The sequence below is a fragment of the Rhinoderma darwinii genome, chromosome 9 (assembly GCF_050947455.1).
Source record: "Rhinoderma darwinii isolate aRhiDar2 chromosome 9, aRhiDar2.hap1, whole genome shotgun sequence".
Taxonomy (NCBI): domain Eukaryota; kingdom Metazoa; phylum Chordata; class Amphibia; order Anura; family Rhinodermatidae; genus Rhinoderma; species Rhinoderma darwinii.
In genome coordinates this window covers 31,565,623-31,579,248 of record NC_134695.1, presented here as the reverse complement: position 1 = coordinate 31,579,248, position 13,626 = coordinate 31,565,623, and the positions used below count along the sequence as shown (strand labels likewise).

At 43.8% G+C, this 13,626-nt stretch overlaps 1 protein-coding gene across 6 annotated transcripts in view; it reads left to right on the top strand.

Annotated features, from left to right (window-relative positions):
• The window catches only part of RIPOR1 (RHO family interacting cell polarization regulator 1), a 270,159-nt gene that overhangs the window by 85,484 nt on the left and 171,049 nt on the right, over nt 1-13,626 (top strand). The window contains exon 1 of one of the 6 annotated variants that reach the window (XM_075837469.1): nt 11,532-11,662. The exons of the other annotated variants lie outside the window; for them this stretch is intronic. Within the exon in view, the coding sequence (XP_075693584.1) occupies nt 11,644-11,662 (19 nt within the window). The 5' untranslated portion in view covers nt 11,532-11,643. Of the gene's footprint in view, nt 1-11,531; nt 11,663-13,626 lie in introns of those variants that run through there. 6 annotated transcript variants of the gene reach the window in all.

Below are 13,626 nucleotides of genomic sequence, written 5' to 3'. Positions count from 1 at the left end.
CTCTGGGCAATGTTTTGCAGGGAAACTTTGGGTCCTGGCATTCATGTGGATGTTACTTTGACAAGTACCAACTACCTAAACATTGCTGCAGACCAAGAATAGCCCCTCATGGTAATGGTATTTCTTAATGGCAGTGGCATCTTTCAGCAAGATAAATCAACCAGCCACGCTGCATAAAATTATTCCGGAATGGTTCGAAGAACGTGACAGAATGCTAGATGCCAAATTCCCTAGGTCTCAATCCAATCGATCATCTGTGGAATGTGCTGGAAATAAAAGTCCTACTCGTGTTTGTGTGTGTTTGTGTGTGTGTGTGTGTGTGTGTGTGTGTGTGTGTGTATATTTATTTTCGCAATAATGACTATACCTATTCTTATTGTATGTGAGATTCCCCAACCCTGCTTATGTGAATTGTTTGTATAATTTACTCATCTGAAAAGTCCCTGTCCTCAGCAGAATTTTAAATAAACTTTCAACTTGTGCTTTCCTGTCCTTGAGGCATTTCCTGTCCTGAAACGCTTCTATGTTGCATCTTTGACTGATGCTCTGTTTTTTGTCATATTCATTTTTTTTTTCTTCTCCCAATAACAAGTTCTAGATTAGAAGAATGTCCGCATTAAAAAAAGAAAAAAATAATTACCATCAATGGGCTCTACAGGTCTATGCAATATGGTGTTGTGTTAAAGGAGTTATCCGGGGACCAAAATTTCCATTGCATTAATATTTTTATGTGAAAAGAAGTCTCTTACTAATGTACTTTTAATTTAGAATTCGGTACGAACTCGTGCAGTTCAAACTCGGTGAATAGTTCCCGGAAGTCCTGTAGCTTTTCGAATATTGATGACGCACCGATACGGCCCCACGTGACTGAGGACTTTCTTCATGTGCTGTTGGCGTATTATCAAGCGCGTGACCCGCAATAGGCAATGTGGCAGCCCCTTGCGGAGTCCCCGAGCAGAGCATCAGATAGCGCTTTGCACGGGACTCCAGCACTGCTCCCGAAGTCATTGTCCATATATGTTCAGTGACTTCAGGGGTTTCCTATCGCTGGAGTTCCCGAGCAGAGCATCAGCTGATGCACTGCCTGGGGACTTCAGCACTGCTGCCAATGTCACTGTCCGTATATATTGGAGCGCTCACGAAGGTAACCTACATCTGGCTATACATTTTCCCTTCGTTTTTCTTGCAGCGACTACTGCAAGGTCAAGTCCCTGGCGAGCATCCACCTACTGCCACCGTTGACGTTGGTCTCTAGACTACTTTATATTATACCCATACACGCTATATACCCGGAGGCCGTGTGGGAAAGAATGGTGCAGGCAACATAACTTGCGCATGTCTGTTGTATGTTACAGCCAATGCTTTACGGCAATGAGCGGGATGCAGCTAGTTTAAGCCCTAAGATGCCGTGGTCAATAGTGACGGCTGCATCTAAGCCATTAGAGGGGGCCAGTCCTCCCCGACATCCCATTGGCCCACTCAGGAGGCAGTTGCAGAGTGTTGATGGTTGTCATGGCATCCTGGGAGCCCTGATGAAGGCCTCTAGGGCTTCCATCTTTGTGTTCCTATTAAGCCCTGCCAGAGGACTTCTCACTCCCCAAACGGTCTCAGTAATTCAGTGAACTGGATTGGGGAATTGTTGTGCCAGTAGATTTTAAGATAACCCTCGATTAATCTATCCCTGCTCTACAGCCGGGCTCGTCCCGACGCGCATTTTGCCAAGTCAATCTCTGCTTCTTCGAGTGGGTCTGGCATTAACATTCGGAAAGCAGTCAGAATGGGGAATGTGATTGGCCTGTCTAAAAATGTGTTTTCAGGGCATGCTTAAAATTGAGAACTAATCTGGGGTAGTGTAATCCAGAGGACTGGTGCAGCGTGAGAAATCTTGGATGGGAGTAGGAAGTGCAAATTATGGAGGAAACTAATCTAAGGCTGTTGGGAAAACATACAGCATGGGTAGGATGGCAGACAGATAAGGGTGGAGGTGTAAGAAGGTGTGGCACTGTGGAGAGAGTAATAACTTTTTACATTTTATTCTAAAGGGAAAAGGAAACCAGTGCCAGTTACAATTATCAGAATGAGAATGAATCACAGCGGCAATGGCTTTTAGCCCATTTTGGAGATGTTTTTGAGGTGAAGATGAAAGGAGTGTGTAAGTGATTGAATAAAAGGAGCAAAGGAAAGATCAGAGGTATAGAATTGGGTTTCATCAGCCTAGAGATGGCACTGTAAGCCAAATCTGCTGATGGTTTTTCCCATAGGGGCTATGTAGAGAAAATAAGAGGAGCTGTCCTAGGACTGATCCCTAAGGAGCAGAAAAACAGCAAGTGGAAGAGGAGTAGAAAAAATGGGGGAACTATAAAATGATACACTGAACGAGCGGTCAGAGAGGTAGGAAGAAAACCAAGAGGGAGCAGTGCCAATAGAGTGGAGCATATTGAGTTACATAGTTGATACGTTTGAAAAAAGACAGGTCCATCAAGTCTAAACTCTAATCCTACCATGTTAATCCAGGGGAAGGCAAAGCCCCCATGAGATTGATGCCAATTGCCTCATTAGGGTAAAAATTCCTCAAAGGCATCAAGGCCCTTCTTGAACTTGTTCAAAGAATCAACCACCACAACATCCTTTGGCAGTGGAGTAGTAGTTGGTGGTCTACAGTGTCAAATGCTGCAGAGAGATCCAGAAGAATCCGTAGAGTGATTTCCGTTCGATTTGGTCATCTGGAGATCATTTGAGACTTTAGTAAGGGCAGTCTCTAGAGTGCGGAAACCAGATTGTAAGGGGTTTAGAAGAAGCAGAGAGATAGCGGATTAGGCGAGAGTAGACCGCACTCCAGGAGTTTAGAGGTGAAGGTAGATCAGAGACCGGATTGGTAGTTTGCCGCACAGGACGGGTCAAAAGATGTTTTTTCAGTAATGAGGTTATAACGGCATGTTTAAAGGAGGAGGGAAAGATTTCAGAAGAGAGGTTAAATATTTTAGTTAGATCACTAATGACAGCCGCGGAGAGAGACTGGACGAGGTGTGAGGGAATAGGATCGCTAATGCAGGTAGTAGGACGAGAAGAAGAGGAGCCTAGAGATTACTACTTATGTTATTAGGTGAAATGCTGAAAGTGAAGGAGACGGAGTGCAGGAGGTAAGGGGATTGATGCTACTAGGGGACTAAGAGATCAAGTTAAAATTGACAACATCCGGCATGATATTCACTTTAAAATAAATGGCCAGGTCTTCCGCACTGAGATGTGTAAAGGGGGTTTTACACCGGACGATTATCGGGCAGACGAGCGTTCACAGAACGTTCGTTGCTGATAATTGCCCACTGTAAACAGGGGAACAATCAGCAGATGAACGAGCAAACACTCGATCATTGCTGGTCGTATCATTTAAAAAAAGTGAAAGATTATCGTTGTCGGCAGCGCATCTCCCTGTGTAAACAAGGAGACGCGCTACCGACATGACAATAATGTATGGGGATGAGTGATCGGAGTAACGACAGCTTGTCCCCATCCATAGCTCCGTGTGACCGGAGCAAACGAGCGCCGATCACAATGTCTCACTGCACCACCCGCTTATCGGCCGGTGTAAAAGGGCCTTTAGGTGCCTACACTTTAGGACTGAGGAGGGAGTGAAAAGAATCAGTCGTTTGGATTATTAGTGTGGAGATAAGAGTTGAAATAGGCTTGTTCAACACGGTGAAGGGTAGAGTTGGAAGTTTTGCGCATGAATTTGTAATGGAGGAAACCTGCTGACATACTGTATGTGATTTTCTCCACAGACCTTCGTCGAAAACGAGTTTGAGGCATGTGCCAAGTTTGTCGCTGCATGAGTCGGGAAGCGCGGAGTGTAGGGGGTGGCTGCTTCATCCAAGTCATTTTTGAGAGCTTCATTGTAATATTTGGCAGCCCAATTGGGACAGGAGTGGGAAGAGATGGGGAACAATGAGGTCTGTAGACTGAGGAGTTGCTCAGTGTTGATATGTATATTTCTGTATGTCTGATAGGTAGGCATGTCCTGAGGAGGCAGAGAAATTTTTGATAATAAAGGTTGTGGTTTGAGAGAGCAGGAGAGGAGAACTAATAAAGTCAGAAACTGAGCAGAGCCAGAAACCAGATCAACTAAATGCCCTTCATGTGTAGGAGAATTAGTAAGTTGTGAGGGGCCTAGGGAGAAGGTTAAAGATCGAAACTGGGAGGCAGATAAGTAGATTGGGGTTATCAATGGGGCTGTTAAAGTCACCCATAACGACAGTGGGTGTTTCAGAGGACAAGAAAGGTGGAAGCCAGGCAGCAAAATGATCCAGGAACTGGCAGGGGGTGGAAAACAGACACTCGGAGGGAGAATGGTCAGAAGAGTATGAGGTTGTGGACTTCAAAGGAGGGGCATGTGCGTGAGGGGACAGGGGGATAACCTGGAAAGTTCAGTGTGGTGAAAGAGGTATATGTACTCCTCCACCCTGCCTGTTCTCAGGGGGCATCAGAAGTGTAGACCACCATGAGTTAGAGCAGCAGGAGAAGCAGTGTCAGATAAGTGTAGCCATGTTTCCATGAGAGCCGGGAGGTTGAGAGAGTACGAAAGGAATAAGTGATGAATAAAGGTGAGTTTGTTGCCAACAGGCCAAGAGTTCAGAACGCAGAGATAATAACATTCGTCTTATGTCTTCCCTGTCTCTTAAGACTTTCAGGGTTTCTATGTGTGGCAGGTAAGAGGTTGAACTTCGCAATAGAAGAGGGAGGACCAAGGTTAGGAAAGATTTGAGAGTGACCTTTGTGTTGGTCAGTGGGATGAGCGGTTTTAAGGTGATTGAGGAAAGTGAATAGGGCATGTGAGCTGTACATGGGTGAGAGGGGAGGGCAACTAATGTGGATTGAATCCACCAAAGGCATAAATATGCAGTAGGATTATAAGCCAACCACTACAATGATAAGTGAGGAGTGAACATGGTAATTTTTTCCTCTCTTTTGTATGCAAGTTTGTTTGTTTAGTTCACATACATAGCTTACCTGTCTTTTACCCTGTCTAAATGCCATGTACAACTGTCACAACACTTTGCCACTTAGACAAAGATGACTTCTGCCCTCGTGCCACCCCTGCACGTGTACATTCCCCTGTGGTACAACTAAGTTTATAGGGGAAAGATCTAGGCGTAATTAAGCTTGTTCAGCTATTATTCATGTAAACTTGACACGAATTGGAACTGTTATGCAGAGATAAAAAAACAAACTAGCTGGTCTGGATAGATGATAAAATTATTGAAAAGTTCTGGCTTTTGAAAGGCGGGAAGGAAACAACGAAAATGAAAAATGGCTGTGGTGACAGCACAGTCCAAAGCTGCTCGATTTGGGGAATTTAGAGGCCAAATAAACACCTTTGCAATGTGGCAGAGCGCATTATCCTGCTAAAAGAGGCCGATGACCTTAGGGAATACCGTTGTCATGAAAGGGTGTAACCATGTTTAGGTAGTTGGTACTTGTCAAAGTAACCGCTACATAAATTCTGCACTTAAAAAGGTTTTCCCATGAACGACATTTATGACATATCCAGATATGTCAGATAGATGTGGGTCCCATCTCTGGGACACGCACCTACCTCTAGAACGGGGTCCCCTAAACCCCGTTCTAGTTTTTTCTTTTGGCTCTCTGAGCTATGCGGTTTCCGTGACTTCCATAGTAGTGAATGACCGTTACGGAAGCCGCGTAGAATGCGAGCTACTCTTTCTATAACTACCATTCAGTTCTATGGGACTTGTGGAAACCGTGTAGCTCAGCGAATTACACGGTTTCCGTAACTCCCGACCTTGTAATCAGAAAGTGGCCGGGAGGCAGCATGAGCACAAAAAGATAGAACGGGGTTTAGGGGACCCCATTCTAGAGAAAGGCGGGACCTGCATCTATCTGACATTTATGGCAGATCCCATGGATATGTCTCTGATGGGAAAACCCCTTTAATGTCTGATGGCGCTACTAGGGTAAACAGTCTATGTTCAAAGTCCTGTTCACATGGTACAGATTATCCATAAACAAATCTGGCGTGAACTTTCTAGAAAGTTCACGGCACAAATCTGCAGCTGGATTTCTGCCACAGATTGGCAGGCGGACCCCACGCAATTAGCCCCATTGTAATGCAATAGAGCTAATCTGTGGCTGTTCTGTGTGGAATTTGCAGCAATAATAAACATGCTGTGGATTTTAAAATTCTGCATTATTCTACTCTGAGGTTTAAAATACCCCAATCGCATACATTGCTAGTGGACTGTTAACCGATTCTGTCAGGATTTAAGCAAGGAATCCACGCCTAAATCCTGACCGAATCCTCAACGTGTAAACATGGCCTTAAAGAGGCTCTGTCACCAGATTCTCAAATCCCTATCTCCTATTGCACGTGATCGGCGCTGCAATGTAGATAACAGTAAGGTTTTTTTTTTTTAAAAAACGTTAATTTTTGGCCAAGTTATGAGCAATTTTATATATATGCAAATGAGCTTTGAAATGGACAACTGGGCGAGTTTTTTTTCCGTATGTCCAACAGGGCGTGTATTATGTTTTTAACTGGGCGTGTTTACTTGTTTTACTAACTGGGCGTTGTGTATGATGCTGACGAATCAGTGACCAATCGGCATCATGCACTCCTCTCCATTCATTTACACAGCAGCATCACGTTCTTACTAGAACGATGTGCAGCCACATACACAAGTGTCCTGATAATGAATACACATGACCTCCAGCCTGGACGTCATGTGTATTCAGCATCCTGACACTCGTTTACCTCGTAATCTCGCGAGATTACGCGTGGCTTGCTGAAATCTCACAGAAAAGATTCAGTGTTTTTAAAAAACACTCCTGCAGCGCTGGATCAACTTTTCTATTTCTTCTACTACCCACCGTGGACCGTTGCGGAGACCCGTGCGAGGTCGGAGTGTCGGGCGTTGGATTGGTGAGCTGGAGATTTCCTCTCCTTGTCTTACTTTTTTTTTTGTACTCCTGTTCTAAATAAACTTAGTATGTCATTTTTGCACGTATATAAACGCGGTCTTTCCCTTCTCTTGGGAATATTTTTGAATACATTGGGGGGAATATATCAATTGGTTTACGCCAGTTTTTTGGCGTAAAATAGTTGCTATTTTGGTGCACCCCATAATTGCGCTAAAATTTGACTTTTTTTCAACACGGGACGGGGCCTCCGCCTAAAAAATAATTATATTTAGGACCCATGCACACGAACGTAAAAACGCCCGTAATTACGGGCCCATAGACTTCTATTGGCCACGGGTACCTCCCAGTATGCTAACGGGAAGGTGCCCGGGCCGTTGAAAAATATAGAACATGTCCTATTTTAGGCCGTAATTACGGCACGGGCAGGCCCATAGAAGTCTATGGGGCTCCCGTAATTACGGGTGACTACGTGTGTGCACCCGTAATTACGGGAGCGTTGCTAGGCGACGTCAGTGGATAGTCACTGTCCAGGGTGCTGAAAGAGTTAACTGATCGGCAGTAACTCTTTCAGCACCAGGGACAGTGACTACCGATCACAATATAAATCAACGTGTAAAAAAAAAATAGAAGTTCATACTTACCCAGAACTCCCTGCTTCTTCCTCCAGTCCGGCCTCCCGGGATGTCGTTTCATCCCATGTGACCGCTGCAGCCAATCACAGGCTGCAGCGGTCACATGGACTGCCGCATCATCCAGGGAGGTCGGACTGGATGTCAAAAGAGGGACGCGTCACAAAGACAACGGCCGAGGTACGTATGAACTGTTTTTTTTCTTTCTATCGCTGTGGATGCTCTGCCCGAAAGGGCTGCCCCTTCTCCCTATCCAGCACTGATCGAGAGAAGGGGCTGCCGATTAGTTCAGTGCAATATCTCTTCTGTACTTCTGCCCGCCCGGCTGGTGTTAGGCAACGGCTCCGTCACACACGGAAGGCACACAGATGACTTCCGTGTGCCTTCAGTTTTTTTGACGGACCCATTGACTTGTATGGGCCCCCACGGTCACGGAATCAAAAGTAGGACATGCTCTACTTTTGTCGGAACAGAGCAACGGGACCGTCAAAAAAAATCTGAAGTGTGCATGGCCCCTTTGAAATTAATGGGTCAAAAAAACGGCTAGCACCCTGAAGGAAAAAACTGAAGTGGGCATGGGGCCTAAAGGTATAACTCCATATCAGCATGGGTTTGAGGGATCAGTCCTGTCAAAGTAATCTGCTCACCCTCAATGAGCAGGTAAGCTCTAGACTGGATCAAGGTGAGTCATTATCATATATCTTGATTTTTCCTAAGCATTTGATATGGTGCTGCATAAGAGTGGTACATAAAATAAGAAGGCTAGGACTGGGAAAAAATGTGGCTAAGTAGCAACTGGCTCAGTGATAGAAACAGGGTGGTTATTACCGGTACCTATACAGATCAAAGCGGTTTTCCCACTAGCGACATTTGCATATCCACAGGATATGTCATAAATGTCAGATAGGTGCAGGTCCAGGAGGTGGGACACGCATCTATCTCTAGAACGGGGCCCCCTAAACCCCGTTCTACCTCTGTGTTCCGGCTGATTTCCGAACATGAAGGAGACAACCGTGCAGCTCGCTGAGCTATTCCTGTAAGTCCCATAGAACTGAATGGTAGTTACGGAAACGGTGTAACTCGCATGCTACGCTGTTTCCGTAACTGCCATTCACTACTATGAGAGTTACAGAAACCACATTGCTCAGCAAATTACGCTGTTTCCGTGACTCCCGACCGTGTAATCCGTAAGTGGCAGGGAGTCGGCGTGATCATAAAAAGCTAGAACGGGTTTAGGGGGCCCCGTTCTAGAGGTGGCGGTCCCAGAGGGACTTTCTTTCTGACATGACATATCCTGTGGATATGTCATAAATGGCCCTCGTGGGAAAACCCCTGTAAGTCACCGTTGCTAGTGAAGTACCACAGATTTCAGTGTTGGTCCCTATGGTATTTAGTATTGATGTTGTAGAGGGATGGCAGAGTAAAAATGTTGTAGATGATACTACACTGTTTAAAGTTATTAACACAAAGGAAGACCGTAATAATGTTACACATGGATTTGGAGAAGTAGGAGACTTGGGCAGAGAAGCGGCAAATGAGATTTAACACTGATAGATGTAAGGTTATGCATTGGGGAGGGAAAATACATGTCACCATTACATACTAAATGGGAAAACCCTGTAAAACGGACATGGAAATGGATTTAAGCCTCATGCACACTTCCGTTGGCCGTCGTACGGCTGCTAACGATGTGTGTAGTTCGTTGTTTCAACGGACCAAATGAATAAAATGGACGAGACTGTTCCGTCAAAAACGGACAGGAGTAGGACCTGTCCTATTTTTGTCGAACAGCCACACTGTTCCATTAAAACAATGGAAATGTGCATGACACCATAGAAATGAATGTGTCCTTGTGCTCTTCGTTAAAAAAATGGATAGCACACTGAAGAAAATAACTGAAGTGGGTATGAGGCCTTAGGAATAGTCATTGACAGTTAACTTCAAGAGGCTCTGTCACCACATTATAAGTGCCCTATCTTGTACGTAATATGATCGGCGCTGTAATGTAGAATACAGCAGTGTTTTTTTTATTTAGAAAAACCATCATTGTTGACGGAGTTATGACTTTCTTAATGGACAACTGGGCGTGTTTTACTTTTTGGCCAAGTGGGCGTTGTGGAGAGAAGTGTATGACGCTGACCAATCAGCTTCTTACACTTCTCTCCATTCATTTACACAGCACATAGTGATCTAGCTAGATCACTATGTGCAGTCACTTACTCACATATTAATGTTACTGAAGAGTCCTGACAGTGAATAGACATCACTACTAGCCAGGACGTGATGTCTATTCAGAATCCTGACACTTCGGTAACGTTTGTAATTTAAAACGAGATTACGCTTGCCTTGCTGTAAATCCCACACAGTTTACGGCGTAATCTCGCGAGATTATGCTTGCCTTGCTGTAAATCTCACAAACGTTACCGAAGTGTCAGGATTCTGAATAGACATCACGTCCTGGCTGGTAGTGATGTCTATTAACTGTCAGTAACGTTAATGTGTAAATGAACGGAAAGAAGTGTATGACGCTGATTGGTCAGCGTCATACACTTCTCTCCACAAAGGTCAAAAAGTAAAACACGCCCAATTGTCCATTAAGAAAGTCATTCGCATAAAGCTAAAATAGGTCATAACACCATCAAAAATGATAGTTTTTCTAAATAAAAAACACTGCTGTAATCTACATTACAGCGCCAATCACATTATGTACAAGATAGGGCAATTATAATGTGGTGACAGAGCCTCTTTAAAGAGGTTGTCCAGGCATGGGGTGATTTTTCATACTGATGACCACCTATCCACAGGGTAGGTCATCTGTATATGATTAAGGTGTTGGTGCCAGAAGAAGATGGCTCCGGTCACAGTATAGCAGCTGTACTGCAGCTCTGCTCCAATTCATGTGAATAGGAGCAGAAAAGCAGTACTGCAGCACGGCTGCTGTATAGTGCATGGAGCCGTCTGCTTCCGACACCGGCCACTGTATAACATCCGGTTCCCAGAGGTAGCTGGAACAGCTGATCAGTACGGGGTCCAGGTGTCTCATCCCTACTGATATACTGGTGACCTATCCTGTGCATAGGTCATCAGTATGAAAAACTGCCCCATGCCGGGACAGCCCCTATCAAAGGGCAATAAAGAGATCTCTCATTATTTATACCTAGGAATGTAACTATAACAAGGGGTCATCCTCCTTCTAGAGAAAAGGTTTCTAAACAAACCTAGCAGAGGATTCTTTACTGTAAGAGCAGTGTTACTATGGAACTCTCTGCCAGAGGAGGTTGTCATTCTGAGTTTACTAAAAGCAGTTCAAGAGATGCCTTTATGAAGTGTAATAATATTACAAGTTATGTTGTACTAGATTACTGTAGATTAATTGTTGGTCCAGGGATTTATTCTGATTACCATATTGGAGTCGGGAAGGAATTTTTCCTAAGATTAGGAAATAGACTTTTGCCGCATGGGATTTTTTTTTTCTTCCTCCGGATCAACATTGCAGAATAATAGGTTGAACTTCATAAACGTATGTCTTTTTTTCGGCTTTACAAACTATGATACCTTTTGAAAGCCAAAAATAATACTATGGGAGGAGGTGCCCTACTTTCTGCCGGATTACTGGATGCTTGTTTCATGGTACTTTACTGTACTCCCACGGGCTCTGGTTAGCAATGTGAAGCACAACACATACAGTAATGCATTTTTACATTATGCATTTATTTTCCTCCTGAAAACTGCTTGGTGACTGATTAATTTTCTGGTTTCCTAAATGTATTTCTATTTTAAAATCCATAGATGTTACATTGTGAGAGAGAGACAGCCTGGCTGTCATTGTTTGTTACAGATCAGGATTTGACTCATGAAAGGGTGATGTCAGATAGTTTGGCAGGGAAGTATAGGGAGGAAACCTGCCTGGCCCTTTCCTGTCTTGGACTTGCTGGACCTGGGTCTCCAGCATAACTGAAAGTCTGTGATCTATAAACCACACAGTTTAATTCAATGTAAATACCCTATTGACGAAGAGGACGTAAGCCACTGGAGCAGATGAGGGCATCAAATAGATTGATTTTTGTCTGAAACCAGCAAAATGAGCCGCAGTCTTCAAGGTAACAGCCGGTTCTTCTTCACACATTGCCGTACGATGGGCACCTGCTGCTAAAGGGAGCATCTATGGAGGAAATTACTGATGGAGTTAGAATTGGTATAAAAAGTGTTATTTTTTCCCACTGTGCTGTCGGTTTGTATGTGTTGGGGTAATGTTCATCTATCCGCAGTTCTTTATAATTGAATTTATGTACATATGTGTATTATCTCAAAAATATTAGGTACTATTATTAGGCTTTGTTACTGTTTGCAATGACTATTACTTGTTTGGAAAGAATAAGTTTGCCACCAATTATATACTCTGTGCTTTCCAGACCTGTCTTCTTAGACTTCAATGTCGTAGCATTGACCTTTTACAACTATGTTTGTATTGTCAATTCTTCGTGATGTTTTGGACATGGTATGACGTGTTCTAGTCCTGTTCTTTTTTTGTTAGTCTATTGTCGAGAGAGGAGATACCCAACATTAAAGTGCAGTAATAACTTTGCGCTTTTTGTTTAAATGCGATCAGGTAAGTTAATGTGAGGGGGGGACGGGACTTTTCCTAGATGACCAAATTCATGGAAAATAGGAAAACTTTGACGAGTTGCAGCATTTGTTGCCGTTGCTCATCACTTTCCATTAACACTTCCCTAGGGATCAGTGTGGCCATTGACCTGAATCTTTCAGTTTAGATGTTGGAAGATTAATGAGCAGCAGGGCAGTTTTTTAAGACTTTGTTCACACGGGTCAGATTTGACACCTGCAAATCCCAGACTGAGGATTTCTGCCTTGGATCCTGCAATAAATATCGGTCTTGTCTCTGATTTCTGCAGCGGATGTGCCGCGGACCTGCACGAAGATTGGCTTTATTCAATCGGCTAATCCACCTGTGGAATTCGCAGAAATAAATGACGTGCTAATTAATTTTATAAATTTGTTTCTGTGCCACAGGATAAAAATCTGTGCATAAATTTTCCACGACAATTGAATTGTGGTGCGGAAACCTAATTCACAAGCATGGGATGCAGATTGTTGTTGGATTTGACGTTGGTTTTGGCATAGAGTTCTGGATGAAGTTTGTGTCGAATCTTGAACGTGTGAACGGGGCCTTACTGTACCAATACATTTCTTGTAGACAAAGGTATATTTGTTACTTATTTATGGTACATTTCACAGATATAAATTAGGCCATTACAGTTACAGCAGATCCCTAATGTATAGCTACTACTCAAATCGTTCCTTTTACAGTCTCGACCAATTTGGGTATCTGCAGAACAGAGCTGTGTACGGTGCTGCTGACAGGTGGAGGTGCAGGTGCTGACTGCCTACACAACAGCCTCTCTGACAGAATTCAGGGGCAGTAAATGGCTTTTGGGGTTTAAAAGCAATTCTGGTAATCGCTGTCTCAGCAAACTGCAGTAAATGCAAATCTACAACATGTAAGCAAATCTCTTCACTCCTGTTCAAGCATCTCTATATAGTTTGATCACTACAGGTCTGGCTTCTGAAACCTCCGCTGTTCTGGTTGGAAGAAGTTGTTGACAGCACTTTTTTCGTGCTGTGTGCGCCAGAACAGGAGCCGCTGACAGGATCTCTGCCTCAGAGAGGGGCTTTCCGAGTGGGGTCTCCCCTCTGTCGTCGTTGTGTCCTAATAGGGCATGGGACCGCACCCTTATGTTATACCTTATTAGGAGATTACATATAGTGCTTTTATCTTGTAATCGGTTATGTTAATGCAATGCATTGTCTCCTCTGTTTGTTTTAAATTTTTAACTTTATTAACAACATGATTATATCGGACAGGCCACCGTTTTATCCTCTGGATGCAGTAAATACAGGCACAGTGAAGTAGTTTTTCATCATTATTCCACCATTAGGCTAAATCCACATGACCGAAAAAATGGTCAATAAAAACTGATAAGCTGCCAGTTTGTCATGGCCATTTTGCATCCGTGTCTCCAAATTTTCATCCGTTCCTAGTCCG